General features: G+C 32.4%; 4 protein-coding genes across 4 annotated transcripts; 2 read left to right on the top strand and 2 right to left on the bottom strand.

The window, feature by feature from the left end:
• The first annotated feature begins 147 nt into the window (after positions 1 to 147).
• Positions 148 to 6158, top strand: LOC138933427 (oxysterol-binding protein-related protein 9). Its single transcript, XM_070296128.1, has 13 exons — positions 148 to 575; positions 756 to 971; positions 1112 to 1336; positions 1411 to 1486; positions 1578 to 1667; positions 1765 to 1882; positions 2121 to 2230; positions 3940 to 3969; positions 4096 to 4258; positions 4365 to 4639; positions 4727 to 5121; positions 5332 to 5556; positions 5636 to 6158. Exons 1-13 carry the CDS (start codon positions 468 to 470, stop codon positions 5726 to 5728), a joined length of 2124 nt encoding a protein of 707 aa, XP_070152229.1. The 5' UTR covers positions 148 to 467; the 3' UTR covers positions 5729 to 6158.
• Positions 6159 to 6611: 453 nt separating this feature from the next.
• On the bottom strand, positions 6612 to 8077 carry LOC138933207 (uncharacterized). The gene is made up of 2 exons (XM_070295772.1): positions 7992 to 8077; positions 6612 to 7897 (listed from the first exon to the last, which is right to left on the bottom strand). Exon 2 carries the CDS (start codon positions 7828 to 7830, stop codon positions 6703 to 6705), a length of 1128 nt encoding a protein of 375 aa, XP_070151873.1. The 5' UTR covers positions 7831 to 7897; positions 7992 to 8077; the 3' UTR covers positions 6612 to 6702.
• A 364-nt stretch (positions 8078 to 8441) lies between these two features.
• Dsor1 (mitogen-activated protein kinase kinase 1) lies at positions 8442 to 17248 on the top strand. The gene is made up of 8 exons (XM_070295976.1): positions 8442 to 9216; positions 9584 to 9809; positions 9926 to 10038; positions 10165 to 10276; positions 13832 to 14008; positions 14086 to 14299; positions 14366 to 14532; positions 14618 to 17248. Exons 1-8 carry the CDS (start codon positions 9095 to 9097, stop codon positions 14732 to 14734), a joined length of 1248 nt encoding a protein of 415 aa, XP_070152077.1. The 5' UTR covers positions 8442 to 9094; the 3' UTR covers positions 14735 to 17248.
• On the bottom strand, positions 10509 to 13662 carry LOC138933351 (sodium/potassium-transporting ATPase subunit alpha). The gene has a single exon (XM_070295975.1). The coding sequence runs from the start codon at positions 13660 to 13662 to the stop codon at positions 10570 to 10572; it is 3093 nt and encodes a 1030-aa protein (XP_070152076.1). The 3' UTR covers positions 10509 to 10569.
• Positions 17249 to 17284: the final 36 nt, after the last annotated feature.

Below are 17284 nucleotides of genomic sequence, written 5' to 3'. Positions count from 1 at the left end.
TATTTGAAAATTTATCGTTACCGGTTATCATCTGTCGATTGGGTTTACTTACTGCTTTTCATTTTAGCCGCAGCATGTCGAGGGAGCGTTAGCTCTCACGATATAAATTTTTTTTCCGAGTTATACCAGATATCAGAGATTTTGGTCATCAGCAGTCATTAGATAGTTTGCACGCTTTCTTTTATTAGAAAAAAAGACAAGATACTAGATTGAATATATATCCCGTTTATTTATATTTATGTGTTTATACATATCGAATTTCGTCTATTTCTGCTATTTATGAACTAGCGTTACACGAGCTAAACTTCAAATCGTAAAAGATGCGATTTGTTGCGAAAATTAGAATGACGCGGTAATATTCTACTATATTCGAGTCTAGATGGTTTTTCCTTAAAATATGTATTGTGAGATTATATATAAGAATCGGTAGAAATTTGCCAAAGCCGACGAGCGGCAGATACATAAATATGTCGACGATGGAAGGCTCGCTCAGCAAGTGGACAAATGTTGTTAATGGATGGCAATATCGATGGTTTGTTTTGGACGACAATGCTGGTCTTCTATCATATTATACGGTAAAATATCTACAAGAATACAGTTACATTAAATATAAATTATAATTATAGATTATATCCTACCTTCTTTTGCAATATATGTATGTAATACCTTGCTCTATCTTTTTTTCTGAATACCTGAGTAAGTCTTCTGAGTAACTCTTATTATATCTTTAATGACTTCTTTTTTTTTTTTTTTAGAGCAAAGAAAAAATGATGCGCGGAGCCCGTCGTGGTTGCGTACGATTAAGAGGTGCTATTATTGGTATTGACGATGAAGACGATAGTACATTTACTATTACAACAACTTCCTGCAAAGATGATCCAAAAACATTTCATTTCCAAACACGTAATGGCGAAGAAAGAGAACGCTGGGTTCGTGCACTAGAAGATACAATACTTCGACATTCTCATACGGTATGAAGAAATAGGTAGAAAAAGAACTTGTTAAATTGATAATAATATATCATATTCTTTATAATATATAACAAAAATAAGATTATTGTATAAAATAATGTTGTAAAGTGCAGCACAATATATAAAATTAATTTTTGCAGAGATGGGATCCTAAAAAATCACCTCCTAAACATGATTTTGATCGTAAAGTAGCAGAAGCTGATGTTTATCTTCAACTCCTAATTGAACAAATTAAATTAATTGAAGACAAACAAAATACAGCTGAAAATGAAGAAAAACAAGAAAAGTATTCTACTATTTTGTTACAGGCTAATGCTATGCTTAATTCCATTAAACATACTATTGTCCAATTACAAATTGCAAAGGTAGTTATTATATTAATTTATTATTTATTATTTGTTGTAATTGTCATTATGTATGGATTGATTAATATTTTTAGAACACAGCAATACCTGTTAATGGGATATACAGAGGACCATCAAATTCTATGCATGTCTCATCTCAACTCCCTCATAGTAAGAATATTTATATTTATTTCTAATTGTGTTTCATTTTATAAATGTGTTTGTATTTATAAAGAACTGCATTCTTAAGATTTGATATTAGTTGCAGCTGGAACACCAGAAGCAACAGTGCAAACTGGTATCGAATTAGGCTCTGAATGTGTGGAACCAAGATTATCCATATTACCAAATGGTTAATGTCATATGCAATATTTATTTTGACATAAATTGAACAAATTGGTTTCATCTTGTTAATTGCGTGTTGCTGAAGTATTATTTTATATCTTCAGTTGTAGACAGGGATTTACCAGTACCACAATTCTCATATTCATCGTCTGATGAGGACGACGATTACTACGATGCCGCGGACGAAATACAAACTCCAATAGTTCAGAATCACATTACTCTGTAAGTATAATAGATTATAACAAATATAAATAAAAATACCTCTACATAAAAATGTATAGAATACATACGGTTAATATTTTCTTTGTTTATGATAATAGCACATACAAGCCTTGTCATAATATATTGATCATAATCTTCTTGATGAAGAGCCAATATTTGTATGCATTTGACAAAATTATATATGCAAGCATAGATGTATCCTATTACATGGTAAAATAACATATAAATATTTCTTTAGATGTCAAGGTAATGAGCGATTGTATTCATCTATGGAAAACATAGCGGCAGATAAACGCAAGGAGCCGCCTCTACCGCCTATCAAAGGCGATGGATCTGTAGATTACGATGGTGAGTCAGCACCATTTTGATATAGATTTTATTGCATGTTATTTGTTAATTTCATTTTTTGTACGCTTTATTATTACTGATTATAGAAAGTTATAATTTTACAGACAAAACGTAACATTGAATTTATTTAACACTATATTCAGCATTACACAATCTGTTAATTGTGATATATGTACCAGAAAAATTGCTAAATTATATAGAAATAATAATATCTTGATATATATATATTACATATCTAGTTGAAAATAAAATAACAAAACATCCAGAATAGAAAAGAAAATTTTAAAGTATCATTATTTTAAAACTATGTACATATATATTTGATCTATAAAGTTAGAGTGTAGTAAAGAGATGGTACCTAATTTATTTGTGGATGTTTTTGACAAATTGATTAAAAAATTATTAAAATAAAAATTTGATATAAGTGCATTATTGTGCATCTATTTCTGCAACATATATTAATTTTATTTATATAATATATTATATATAATATATTTCACTTTTTTCTAATAATATATGCACATTATTTTATGAAAATTGATTAATGAAATTATACAAAGAGAGATTTTGTTGATATTAGTTACTATATACATACTTTTTACATTCATTGAATATGAATAGAATGATACTCATTCATATTCACTCCAATATTAAAGATAGAACTAAATTGCAAAAAATGATGATCTCCCTTGACATAGAGGAAAAATCGATTCCGAATGAAAAAAAAAAATAGTAGTGCTGCTGGTAGTAACTGCACATATTTATAGAAGAAAAAGAAGGCTCTATATATAATTTCATCTTCATTATATAAATTAAAAATATTTTCATTATAATAACTTAAAAAGAAAATAATATATTTAATAATACATTTATATTAATGTGAGAACATGCATGGTTTTTAAAGTATTAATTATGAATTTGCAAACTGTTTACCTGTGTTATAAAATTTCAATATAATACAAGAAAGTTGAATTTTGCGACTAGGATGTATAATGAATGCTTGCACATCTATTGCAAATACATACATATAGTTTGCTTTAATAAATAATGCAATCATAACGAATATAAGAGATAGAGGGGATATATATATATAGCATTTATGTAAAATGTAAAATACATAGTTCTATTGTCGATAATGCAGGCCGTGTTTTAGAAGGTTTAATCATCTGTTTTATCCGCCGCGACCATTATTGATTTCTCGATGATCATGAACATTACTTTTGACATATTAGCGTTCTATAAGCAGACACTCTTGCAGACGCTTCATGTCTCTTTCTTTTAAAGTGATAAATAAGTAGAATAAAAAAAGTGTATGTATGTATTTAATTGACATGACAATGAATAAGGAAGAAGAATTCCGACAGAATTTTACGTTCTGTCATTTGCTTTTAAATCGAAACATTCATCGGGATATTTCGCGTTAATCAGAAACTCTTTGATCCTCCGGAATAAGGAGCTTAGGAATGGATACTAGTTGGTCTACCCTTGCAAGACAATATGTTGGACATAACTTCAAGTCGTAAGTTATATACAGTACAGGTATATGTGCAATAAAAAGTTCTCATGTTAAGTTTATTCAGAATTTTTTTTATGATATTGTTACTCGCAATGAGATATTTATAAATCCAAATTGGCAGTGTTTCCAAGATCTCCACCTACTTTTTTGTAAATATTATGAATTAAACACTGAGAATGCATATCTGTTACAGCTCTTTACGAAGAAGAAAGCGAAACAGAAAGTAAGTAATAATATATAAAGTATAAATAAAACATAAGCACAAATTGTCATAAAAAAACCAGTTTTGTACATTAATTTTTTTTTTTTTTTTTTTTTTTTTTATGTTTTATGTTTATTACTATACTAGTGGATTCTATGGAGAGTCATGGGTCGGTCGTGACTCATCTTCTGTCCCAAGTGAAAATTGGTATGGATTTAACAAAAGTTGCCTTACCAACATTTATCTTAGAACGCAGATCACTCCTTGAGATGTATGCCGATTACTTTGCTCATCCTGATCAGTTTGTGAGGTACTGTAAACTGATTTAATAAGATTATTCAATATATACTATTGTATTTGTCTTAAAATCTTTGTATAATAAACTTTTGAGAATAATGGTTTTTTCCTTAATTTAGCATTGCAGATATGTCTACACCTCGAGAGAGAATGATGCAAGTAATTCGTTGGTACTTGTGTAGTTTTCATGCAGGACGTAAATCTGGTGTAGCTAAAAAGCCATATAATCCCATATTAGGTGAAATTTTTCGATGTCATTGGAACATACCAAACATTAATTCTTCTGATAATGCTACAGATTATAGCATCAAACTTGCATCAGATGGTCCAGTACCATGGTGCAAAGAAAATCAACTTGCTTTTATTGCGGAGCAAGTTTCTCATCATCCACCAGGTAAATATTTTTTAAGTATTTTTTAATTCAAATATTTTCTTTAGTGGGCTTATATAAAATGACATCAATTTATTATATTGTTTCCAGTTAGTGCGTTTTATGCTGAGCATATTGGAAAAAAAATTAGTTTTGGAGCTCATGTTTGGACAAAGAGCAAGTTCTTGGGTTTAAGTATAGGAGTACATAATGTGGGAAAGGGTTGGGTAAATGTGCTAGAACACGGGGAGGAATATGTTCTAACTTTTCCTAATGGTTATGGCAGATCTATCCTCACTATACCATGGATAGAATTAGGAGGAACTGTAACAATAAATTGTGTACAAACTGGCTACCATGCAACGGTAGAATTTTTAACGAAACCTTTTTACGGGGGTAAACGGAATCGGATTACATGTCAAGCGTTTCAAGCAGGAGATAAAAAACCGTTCATTGTTATAAACGGAGAATGGAGCGGAGCGATGGAAGCAAAATGGTCGGATGGTGTAAGTTGGAATATTATGAATAGTTTCAACATGTTACTAATTAATAAGGATTAAATACTATAATACTTCGAGTATTTTAATATTGTATGTAATAAGTTATTGTGAAAATTTGTAAATTATTAATGAATTCTAATGTACATAATATAATTATTCATAAAAGTTAATTGTCTGCTACAATATCTGTTTTTTTTCTTTTCTTTTTTTTTACAGCGTTGTGAAGTCTTTGATGTAAGAGAACTTAGTACAGAAAGGAAATTAGTTAAAACAGTATGTGAACAAGAAGAGTGCGAGTCACGAAGAGTTTGGCGCGATGTAACAGTTGGCCTACGTATCAATGATATGGATAAAGCTACAGCGGCGAAATGTGCAATTGAGCAAAAGCAACGAGACGAAGCAAGATTTCGAAAGGAAAATAATATAGCGTGGCAAACAAAAGTAAGGAGCAATTTTTATTTGATATTTTCGTTTATTATATGATTATTATCAACCATCTTTTTCAATTTTTATTGAACAGCTTTTCAAGGAAACCAAAGACGGTGGCTGGATGTACATAAAACCTCTTGTAGATAGAATATGTAGTTCTAATGATCAAATGAATATTACGTAATGTAATATGATATTATATGACACAGCAGATATAGCACAATATTAGAGGAAAGACCATGACCTAATAAGAGGCCATAAGAGCTGTAATAAAATAAGCTTCATTCAAAATACATATTTTCATGCATCTGAATAATTTCATCAAATATTGTTATGTATACTCACACATTAGTTAGTTTGATTAGAAAGGAGACAATACGATATTATCCACTATTTTATTTTTCACGTCACGTTTTAAGTTGAATTTATATAATAAACATATCTTTTCAATAATATTAACAATATAAATTTTTATAAAATTATATCTCTTCCTTTTCTTTATCCTTGGTATAATTTCACAGTAAAGATGTTTCAAACTTTTATTATATTAATATTTCATATATATGTGAAATTTTTTATGTATGTAACATTTATTGACACTAAATTTCTTATAGGAAAGGAATTATATGTACAATATCTATGTATATCGTATTGTACAGATTGCATACTTGTATGCAAGTCAGTTTATGATGTCATTAGACGTATATAATTATTCTAGAATTATTTTTGCGCTATCTCTTGTAGATTTCTTACTGGCAAATACACATATTTTATTAATACGTATGTAATAAGTTGCCTACATATTTTACAATCAAAAATTTTTAAAATAAATAAATTATTATATATGCTTATTTTTTGTGCCAAAACACATTAATGAGAATTAATATTTTATTTTTATTATAATATATAAATTTTTCTTCATAAATTCTGTTAAAAATTTTCAGTTTTATTCTTAGTCAAATAAGTTATTAAATCATGAGAGATAAAAATGTATTGTAAAATATGTTCTGCATGGTAGTATATTATTAATTATGATACATGCAATATCGAAAGGTATAATAAACATATGCAAATATTTCTTTATTATATATAAAAATAAGTATACAAAAATATATATAATATATATAAAAATTATACATAATTATTTAGCTATAGTATTTAGTTCACAATGTCTTGTAATACAATATAACCAAGAAAACAGTCTGTAGTAACAGTTCTATAAACATGGGGCAGTCGTTTTGTCGATGATAACAAATAATTTAAACCAGCTTCTATTATAGATAAACTTACTTCAAGGTGTTTAATATTTGAATAATTAGTATTAGTAATCTTACTTGTTCCATATTTATATAAAACTTTGGCTACACATTTCTGTTGTAAGGAAATAGTGTCAATATCATTCATTACTTTGTGATTAGGCTCTGTAATTAAATTTAATTTACAGTCCATTGGTCTTATCAGAAGACAATGAATTTGTTTGCCAACAGATGTTTGCAAGATAATTTCTTCTCCTAAAATTTCGCCCAATGATTCTTGTATAAGTATTAGAAAATCATTAAGTGGATCAGTAGCATCCATAGTATTCAGTGCACTACTTTGTGGTTTGTAATCCACGCAACAGTTCCATATTTTGAATAAACTATATGCATGAGGTGTTCCAATATGTAATAAACATTTATTACAAGTCAATGCTTTATTATCAATATGTACATTGTTTTCAAAAATGTTTTTATGCAATACAGAGAAACAAGAGCCATATAAATAATCAGATTCCTGTAACTGTATATCTGTGACAACATTGGAACTATGCTTACAACAGAACCATTCGTCCGGATCGTATTCTAAATCGGGTAAAGATAAAAACCTTTTAAAATTAATCGATTTTGAAAGTACATTTTTACAACAAGTACATAATATAAAACATTCTGATGTTTCGAACAATAATTTGATATTATCTAAAAATGGCTGTGAACTATTATTTGATTGAACTGATGTATTTGTATCAGTTACAATTTCTGTACTGAATGATCCAAATACAGATTCTAACGGCATCGTTTGTAAACGAAAGCAAATCCAATTATTTATTACACTTAACATGGATAGAGAAGTAGGTATAACTTTTACAGATGGCAATGAAAGATTTATGCGACAGTCTTCAAGTATTAATATTATATTACTTTCGAGAAGTTTAATTCGAACATTTTTTAAACAGAGGTCTTTTCGTACGGCAATAAATGCATTGCAAGATTGCAATCGTGGTCTTAACTCTAACGTAATGAACTCCATTGATTATCGTTCACCGATGTAACCGTGTCATCGTATAATAGTAATGCATCTTTCCCCAATTGTAATTCTAAAAATACAATACAAAATAATACTCTTTCTCTCTTAAAGTCCATTTAATATTATTTCAAATATATATGTATAGTTTTGTAAAAAATACTTACTGGTTACATATACGATGTATGTCGTACAATGCATACCAGCACGTGTTTGTTATCAAATAAAAAAAAAAGGTATCAACATAAAAATGTCAATGGCCTAGTGTACACTGATATATTTTAATACGTATTAAGTACTACACTGACCAATCATAACCATTCCTCTAAAGAATGAAATGATTTGTGATTGGTCGGTATAATATTTAGTACGATTAAAGTATATCGGTGTAAATTAAGTCACAGATTTAAAATGCGTTCTGTTTGACCATACGAAAGTTTCGAAGTGTTTAATGGCTAAAGATTCTTTACTCTGATTGGTCATTCATTTTATTGTACATGCGTATATGGCTACAGTCGGAAAGACGCTAGAAATGCTTCGAAGCGTTTAATTAACCAATCAGGGCAAAGAAAGTAAAGATTTCTTTATTCTAATTGGTTAATGCAATGCATCTCTAGCGTCTTCTCGACCGCAGCCTATATCGCATAAAGTCCTGTATTCCTGATTCCTGATCTACAATTTTTATACGTGGATCGTGGATGTGGATGTAGCAAATAGCACCGACATACTCTCTGGCATTTTATTCCCGCGGTTCCCGCGAAGATTCGTATAACCTCTCTTCTTTATCTTTTGCGATCGTTTCACGTCCTTACTACACGTTGACGTGTTTTTCCGTATCGTACATGATCTTTATGATTGCCTAACTGTGTAATAAAAATGTGTCTTTTGTAGAATGACAGAATCCTTAGTAAACGAAATTAATTGATGCTCCGACCTAGCAATTAATGGTCAAAGAAAGTTTGACAGCTCGTTCTTATCAGCGACATATACCGAGTGAACAATTCGTCCTTGTGTGAATTTGCGAAAAAAACACGCAATGCAGACTTAAGATTTCCGCGAAAGTAGATATAGACTATCAGCGGACAGAATATATACAAATTAATTATCCGATAGATATCTTAATATTATTAACTTAAGAAGAAAGAGATAAGAAAGACACACATATAAAAAAGATAAATGTTACATGATTCGCGAATCCACATTGACAAGTGATAATCTCGCGTAGTATATAATTGTTTGTTGCTGACGCTTTTAAACAGCAGATTACCAAATGTCAAAGAACAAACTCAATTTGACACTACCACCTGGTTCGATAGAATCGGTACCAGCAGTGTCACCGTCACCACCGGTTCCGCCTTTACCCACGTATCCGGAACCCTCGGTGATACCCGAGTAAGTCGAACGTTCAATTATTTCAAGCACTGTTATATAATTCACTAATATTTTCTCGATATAATTTAATATCTAAGATTTAATTATTTAAAGGAACGTAAGTTTAAATTGAGAATATTGTTGATATATAGAATAAGAATAGGATCGTAAGAAATGTATTTATACATTTCTTATGATGTGTACACTAAGCTCTCTCAAAGTATCCTAAAAAAATTAAAGAAAGAAAGAAAAGAAAAAACATGTATATATTCCTTATGATGTATATACACAAGTTTTTCTTTTTCTTTCTTTAATTTTTTTTATTCTGTTATAGTTACATAGAATTTTTTCATTGTAGACATAAATTTCAAAATAAAATTTTTTGCAGCGGTGTAATGGGTAAAATGAGCATAGATGCTATTCAAGAGAGATTAGAGGAACTAGAAATGGACGAGGAGCAGAGAAAACGATTAGAAAGCTTTTTAGGACAGAAAGAAAAAGTTGGGGAATTATGCGATGAAGATTTCGAGAAGCTAGGTGAATTGGGTGCAGGCAATGGTGGTGTTGTTATGAAAGTCAGACACAAAGAATCAGGTCTTATAATGGCAAGGAAGGTAAATAATTTGTATACTTTCATTTTTTAAATATTTACGAAATACTTGCTAGAGGCAGAAAATGCATTTTTATCTGTGTGATTTATTTATACTACAGTTAATTATTTATATTACAGCTAATACATTTGGAAGTAAAACCAGCTATTAAGAAACAAATAATCAGAGAATTAAAAGTACTGCATGAATGTAATTTTGCACATATTGTTGGATTTTATGGTGCTTTTTACAGGTAATATCTTAAAAATTATTTTTGAGATATATGTAAAAGATATTTTTTTATAAGAGTTGAATACATACACATGAAATATATATATATATATATATATATATATATATATATATATATATATTTTAGTGATGGAGAAATTAGCATATGCATGGAATATATGGATGGTGGATCGTTAGACCTAATATTGAAAAAAGCAGGACGAATTCCAGAACCTATCCTAGGTACAATCACATCTGCTGTAAGTCAAATTTTTATTATTTACAACTTACAATTAGAGAGAAGAAAAGGAGCAGAATCTTACAATTTAGTTAAATATGATAATGCGATATATATATACTTATAATTATATAATATAATCTAATAATAACTACTTTTCTAATTAAACATGATAAGATGTATAAAACATGAAATACACACAGAGATACCATGTATATGTGATGGATTATATGTGTTGATTAATGAGTGTGTTAAATTGTATATTGGAAAGTATATATGTTTTTCTATAAAATTGGAAATAGAAAAAAAAACATTTTAATAGTATGTTTCTCTTTCCATAATTCCATCAGGAAAGAGACGAATACATAATCGTCTAAATTCATCATAAACCCAAAGAAATGCACCGAGCGGTAAAGAAGGCCAGTACCAATAAGCACTCAGTGGCATTGTTTTCAATACATATTCTGTGCCTGGAACATAGAGCAAGATCCCTGTTAGAATAGCTTCGAAAGCGAAAGAGAAATTGACGAACCAGTTGCCCATTCCTTGTTGAAAAATGGAGTTGCGTCTGGTTTTGCACATTACCAAATCTATCATTTGTGTTATAACGATGGAGAGAAAATATCCGCTTTGCGCTTCCATTAACAGATTCATTCTATTCTCGTAAGTCCACGTTTGACCCCAGGAATCTTGTAAATCGTTGATTGATGGATTCTCCCATTCTATTCGTAAACCTAATAGACGATCGGGCATAAAGCCGTTCGTCATAAGCACCATAAAGTATGTGTAGAATCCAGCAAAGGACTGCGTCATTCCTATTTGACCATAAGTAATGGATATTAAACGCTTGTTCACCAACTTGTCGTACTGAGGATTTCTCGGCGCACGGCGCATTATATCGGATTCGGCCTTCTCGTATGCCAGAGCGATTGCAGGAACCACATCGGTTCCGACATCTATGCAGATGACCAATTCGATGACCAACGGTAGGGGAATCGCTAGTATTAGACCACTGAGCATCGGCAACATTTCTGGTACGCTTGACGTTAAGGTGTATGCAATCGATTTTTTTAGATTATCGAATATCAGACGACCCTCTTCGACGCCAGTCACAATCGATGCGAAGTTGTCATCCATGAGTATCATGTCTGCAGCATTTTTGGCCACGTCAGAACCGGCGATACCCATTGCAACCCCTATGTCAGCCTGTCGCAATGCCGGCGAATCATTGACACCGTCGCCGGTGACTGCCACGATCTCTCCCAACCGTTGGCAGCTGTCCACGATCAGCAACTTTTGCTGTGGTGATGTCCTCGCAAACACGATCTCCTCGTAATGGCGTATGATATTATCCAATTCGTTTGAATCCATGCTTCTTAATTCAGCGCCGGTGATGATGATCGCACCGGTATCCATATCGCTCACTTGCGAATAAGACTTATTCTGTAGAATTGCCCGCTCATAACGAGTTTCGTGACCTTCACTTATGATACCCACCTTTTTGGCAATCGCCATCGCCGTCACCGGATGATCGCCCGTCACCATGATCACCTTGATACCGGCGGTGCGGCATTTTTGTACTGCTTCGGGCACACCGGGCCTCGGCGGATCCTGCAAGCTTATCAATCCTACGAATCTGTATCCCTTTGTGGGAAAATTATAGGATGTAGGCGAATCAGTATTAAATTTATAGTTTGGCCCGTATACGTTGTCTGGCAGATGCATATCGCAATACGCTAATACACGTTCACCGAGATAGCCTAATTCCATGCAAGCCCTGCGAGATATAGCATGGTCTCTATTGTCCATCTCTTTGGTCTCTCCATCTGTTGTTAATATCGTCGTGCAATTCTCCAATATCACTTCCGGAGCACCCTTCAGTATCATCTTATAGCCATTGGCTTCCCGATGTATCGACATTTGATACTTGGTCATGGAACTGAAAGGAATCTCGGCCACTTTCGGATGGGTCTCGCGAAATCGCTGTGTCGGATGTATGTGTTCGCAGAATTTGAGGATACCGGTTTCGGATGCGTCGCCGATTATCTCACGTTCCTCGATGGGCGCCAATCTATAGGACTCGGCGGTAAATTCGGCACGCAGACAGAGAGTGGAGACTTTTAGCATAACGCTAAAAGCCGGCTTCTCCAGCAATAAGTCTCTTTCGACACCAATCCTTTCGCCTGGCGGGAAATTGTATCTAGTATGGCCGAACCATAGATTAGATACGGACATCTTGTTCTGTGTAAGAGTGCCCGTTTTATCGGAACAGATTGTTGACGTTGAGCCTAGAGTTTCGACCGCTTCCAAATTCTTCACTAGACAGTTTTTGCTTGCCATTCTTTGTGCAGTCAACGTTAAAACCGTTGTCACGGTCACCAACAATACCTCAGGTACATTGGCGATAACTATCCCGAGTAGATATGTGAATGCCCGTACGACGTTGGGTTCCAACAACAGTGATAACCCGAAAAAAGCGAGGCCACACAAAACCGCCACGATCGTAATGATCTCGACAAAGTGTCTGATCTCTTTAGCTATCGGCGTTTCAATCTTGGCAAGATGCGACGTGAGACCGGCTAGTCGGCCTATCATTGTGTTATCGCCCGTAGCAATCACGATTCCCTTGCCATTGCCCGCTACGGCAAACGACGTAGCGAAGGCTACATTAGCAGACTCGAGGGGATTCTTGTCGGTGGGATAATCAGTGCGCGTCACTGGCTCACTTTCGCCGGTGATGCTGGAATTCTCGACTCTTAATCCGTGACACTCGATTATCCTGATGTCGGCCGGTATTTTGTCGCCCATTCGTATCTCTACCAGATCACCCAGAACCAGCTCCTCCGTACCCAGACGTAATTTTACACCGTCGCGAATCACCATAGCAAAAGTGGGCACCATCTTTTTGAAGGACTCCATTACTTTGATATTTTTACTTTCCTGTATGTACGCAAACACGCCTGAAGTGATGCATATTGAGACGATAATTATGCCTAGCCATACAATACCAACATCGGGCTCTCTCATGTAATAAGTAACAATGTACAGAATGAAGCATAAAATCGCGCAAACCCAGAGCAACGAGGCGAATCCATGAAACATGCATTTTAAAAATTTGATGTATTCTGGCGTGACCTTGGGCGGTGACAAAGCATTTGGTCCGTCTCGTGCGAAAATTTTGCTCGCCTCTTCCTTTGTCAGGCCTGTTTCCATGTTCGTATTCAGTTTCTTGCATAGAACCTCCAAAGCTATTATATGATCGACGGTCTCTAATTCTTGATGCAGCTCTTGTATTTCCTGCTCGGTCAGTTTCTTCCTGTGCAAGTGTACGGAGGACACGCGAGACGGTTGATGCGGTATGGAGGACACACGGGTCGGTTGCTGCGCTTTCGAGGTGCTCGCTTGCATTTTTGCAAGGGAATTTTACAAAAGATATAATTTCACATATACATACACGTAACGCTTCTCTTTTTTTTCTATAATGATCCGAAGTCGTCTCTCTGCCAATTTTGTCGAATACTTGTGTGTTTATTTGTTTTTGTAATAATAATGCGAGCTATGCGCTTCTTCTTTACAGGTTTTAAAAGGCTTGAGTTACTTGCGAGACAAACATGCCATAATGCATCGCGATGTAAAACCAAGTAATATATTAGTTAACAGTGCGGGCGAGATCAAAATCTGCGACTTTGGCGTTTCTGGTCAACTAATCGATTCGATGGCCAATTCGTTTGTCGGAACACGAAGCTACATGTCGGTAAGTATAGTGAATTATAGCTATTCTATCATATGGAATATACAAATATTTGTGAGACGGATTTTGCGTTTTTATAGCCAGAGAGACTCCAAGGAACACATTATTCGGTACAGAGCGATGTTTGGTCACTCGGATTATCGCTTGTGGAAATGGCGATCGGGATGTATCCGATCCCACCGCCAGACGAGAAGACTTTAGCTTCAATATTCGGTCCGCAATCAGCACAACCGCCTGCAGAGAATCCGGTGATGAATAGTGTGCCTACGCCGACCATGCAATCGCCAGGACACAGTCAGTATTTGCTTGCGAACTTTATCAAATAATCGTGTCGTTAATCATTGATTCTCCATCTCGTAGGCGCAAGCAGTCCAAGACCCATGGCAGTATTCGAGCTGTTGGAGTACATAGTCAACGAGCCGCCACCGAAATTACCGCCCGGAATATTTAGCGACGCTTTTATGGATTTCGTCGATCGATGTTTAAAGAAAAACCCAGCCGAAAGAGCAGACCTAAAAACGTTAATGGTAAGTCTTTCTCTTTCAGATAAAAAACACTGATTGATAGTTTAATAGAAAGAAAAACATTACGTTTCACGATCATACATTTTAGAATCACGAATGGATTAAAAAAGCCGAATCAGAAAATGTAGACTTTGCTGGCTGGGTATGTCGTACAATGGACTTACAACCAACTACGCCAACACATTTAGCGAGCGTGCAATCCTGAATAAATGTAACTCTTACATACTTGACTACATATATTCGCGTTCAGTATTCCTAAGTCATTTTTTAGTTTGTTTAGGTTTTCATTCGGTCAAACGGTGGCGTATATCCATGTATATCCATTTATTGCGATTTTTTTTATAAAATATATCGAGATGCGCTAAGTGGATGCTCTGTTGAATGAATCATCATTGAACACTGCATGAATGATTCAAGTTTACTAAGGATTTACCTATGAAAATAATAATATAAAAGGCCCGATTGATTAATATTGCATTAAGATACTATTTCCTTACTGATTGTAACTCAATATGAATATAATGAGGAAACAAAAATCTCTCTCTCTTAAATCATCTGTTTTAGTCATTTTCTTGCTTTTATAGGGGAGAGAGAAATGATTAAATCATGTAATGTATAAGAGTGATAATCTATAAAACATTGTGTTATAATATAGAAGAAATCTCTCTATCTATTAATTCTTGTGAACAGGACAAATCATGTTTTATTCGAAATCTGCTCGCTTAGCGTGAAATGTATTATCATCCAAGTAATATGCACATAGCACGCCACTGTGCCAAATATTAATTTCTTTCACTTTATATATTTTTTTATTTTTGTATTGAAAGTATGTAAGAAAAAAATTGCAATATATAAGTTCATTATTAGAAACTCATGGGCAAATTATGTTCCCCGTGATATAATTAGGATATACTAATGAGCATCGAACTTACGAAACTTACGTCTCGTTTGAGAGAAAATTAACTAGATCGAATTACTTCTATAACATTTGTACCTGACACATCCATAGGAACGTTATTTACATGATTAAAAACTTCATATTAAGCAGTTGTTTTTATATCAATATATAGCTGCGGTTAAAGATGATTTTAAATTTAATTTTAATTTTTCTATATAATGAAATGTTCTTCATCATAAAATAATCATTTTAAAAAATGCAGTATAGAAATTATTTCGACAATATAATTTTTATATTTTCAAATACTCTAAATATTAATTTGTGTGCTTACAATTATTAAATTTTTGCAAATTTATCAATATTGATATGAATCTAGATTCACAATAGATTATTGTACATTCGATATAAAAGGCCAACTATTATTATCACATAATCAGTACAGACCTATTAAATAAGAAGAAGTAAACTCTTGGTTTTTCATATATAATTGCGGCCTTACAATGTAAGTGATTACAATACTTCTCATAACACACAATTTGAACCATGTTTATATATTCGAATTATAAGATAAATAGAATTAATATATGGAAGTCCTTTTACTGCAAAATATGTATATGTATGTGCACAGTGGGTGATATTTTTAATTCCATTTAAGTAATGCTAAATATGCAATGAGGACTATTTACACCATTGCCCTTTTATTAAAAGGAATAAAGATAAGATAAAAGACGTGATAATAATATAATAAAGTTGAAATATCTTATTTTTATTCTGTTGTGTGTATAATGAATAATTATTATAAAAAAAGAAAAGGATTGACTTTTGTGCATCTAATTGTATGCCAATCCTTTTGTATGTACAGCAGGTATAAAGTGCATTTTTAAAAATGTCACTTTATAATTACTAACTAATTTAAAATTCACAAATATTTAAAGAACTAGATATTAAAGTAAATTTTTTATTTCATACTTATCTCTCACTTTATACACATATATACACATCATAAATTGCAATTTGCATTTAAATACACATTTAATTTTGTAGTACTTAGTCAATGGTTATATCATTATTGGTAAAAAAGTTTATAGATTTGAAATATTCATCAGTAATCCAAATATCACAAATATAGACAGTAGGATTGTCACGAAAACACAAATAGATAGTATATATATAAAATTGTAATTTTAGAATCGATTTATCGTTTGTTGAAATCTTTTATGTTGAACATATTCTGTAGATACAATTTGCAAATTAATATTATATTGTATGGTGTGTAATAAGAGAGCAATTTTTGCGAGTTAGTTTAAAAATCACCAGATTATGATATATATTATGATGTTTATAAGTCAAGTGAGATATCATAGAATGTCTCACAATATATAGAAGCGTAAAACGCTGAAGTAAAATTTCATATTATGTTCGTATCGCAATTAATAGAAACAATAACATTAATAATAAGGATCAATGCATCTAATGCCATTTATGCGAAGTGTGGTCTCTATTGTCTGTCATAGAACGACAATATACATATTTAGTTGCAGCAGAATCGTGTGATAAAATGTATAATATGCCAATATAATTTAGCAATTTTATCAAGCGATAATTCATAATAAATTTCAGAAAAGTTCGTAATTCCTATAGCACTTATTAAAATATATGCACATTCCTTGTTGCAAATATGTGCATAATAATTGCAATTGTATGGATTCACTATATCTATCTAAGCATTATTAATTATAAATACAATAAAATAATCACAATATTGTAAGCGTAACTCTATGTTTAATATTTCAATACTCAATGTAGTTACATATAATATGGTTTTATGTGTCATATAAAATTTTTTTATTAATAAAA

Source organism: Polyergus mexicanus, unplaced genomic scaffold, assembly GCF_030449975.1.
Source record: "Polyergus mexicanus isolate NDT 795.1 unplaced genomic scaffold, iyPolMexi1.0 SCAF_5, whole genome shotgun sequence".
Lineage (NCBI taxonomy): Eukaryota > Metazoa > Arthropoda > Insecta > Hymenoptera > Formicidae > Polyergus > Polyergus mexicanus.
The sequence above is the reverse complement of the archived record's forward strand: the minus strand, read 5'-3'. Positions and strand labels throughout refer to the sequence as shown.

Coding starts and splice junctions, on each gene's coding strand:
- LOC138933427 (XM_070296128.1), top strand. CDS start 468: ATGTCGACGATGGAAGGCTCGCTCAGCAAGTGGACAAATGTTGTTAAT. Junction 972..1,111: donor TACTTCGACATTCTCATACG/GTATGAAGAAAT, acceptor TAATTTTTGCAG/AGATGGGATCCTAAAAAATC. Junction 4,640..4,726: donor AGTTTCTCATCATCCACCAG/GTAAATATTTTT, acceptor TATTGTTTCCAG/TTAGTGCGTTTTATGCTGAG.
- LOC138933207 (XM_070295772.1), bottom strand. CDS start 7,830: ATGGAGTTCATTACGTTAGAGTTAAGACCACGATTGCAATCTTGCAAT.
- Dsor1 (XM_070295976.1), top strand. CDS start 9,095: ATGTCAAAGAACAAACTCAATTTGACACTACCACCTGGTTCGATAGAA. Junction 9,217..9,583: donor GAACCCTCGGTGATACCCGA/GTAAGTCGAACG, acceptor AATTTTTTGCAG/CGGTGTAATGGGTAAAATGA. Junction 9,810..9,925: donor GTCTTATAATGGCAAGGAAG/GTAAATAATTTG, acceptor TTTATATTACAG/CTAATACATTTGGAAGTAAA.
- LOC138933351 (XM_070295975.1), bottom strand. CDS start 13,662: ATGCAAGCGAGCACCTCGAAAGCGCAGCAACCGACCCGTGTGTCCTCC.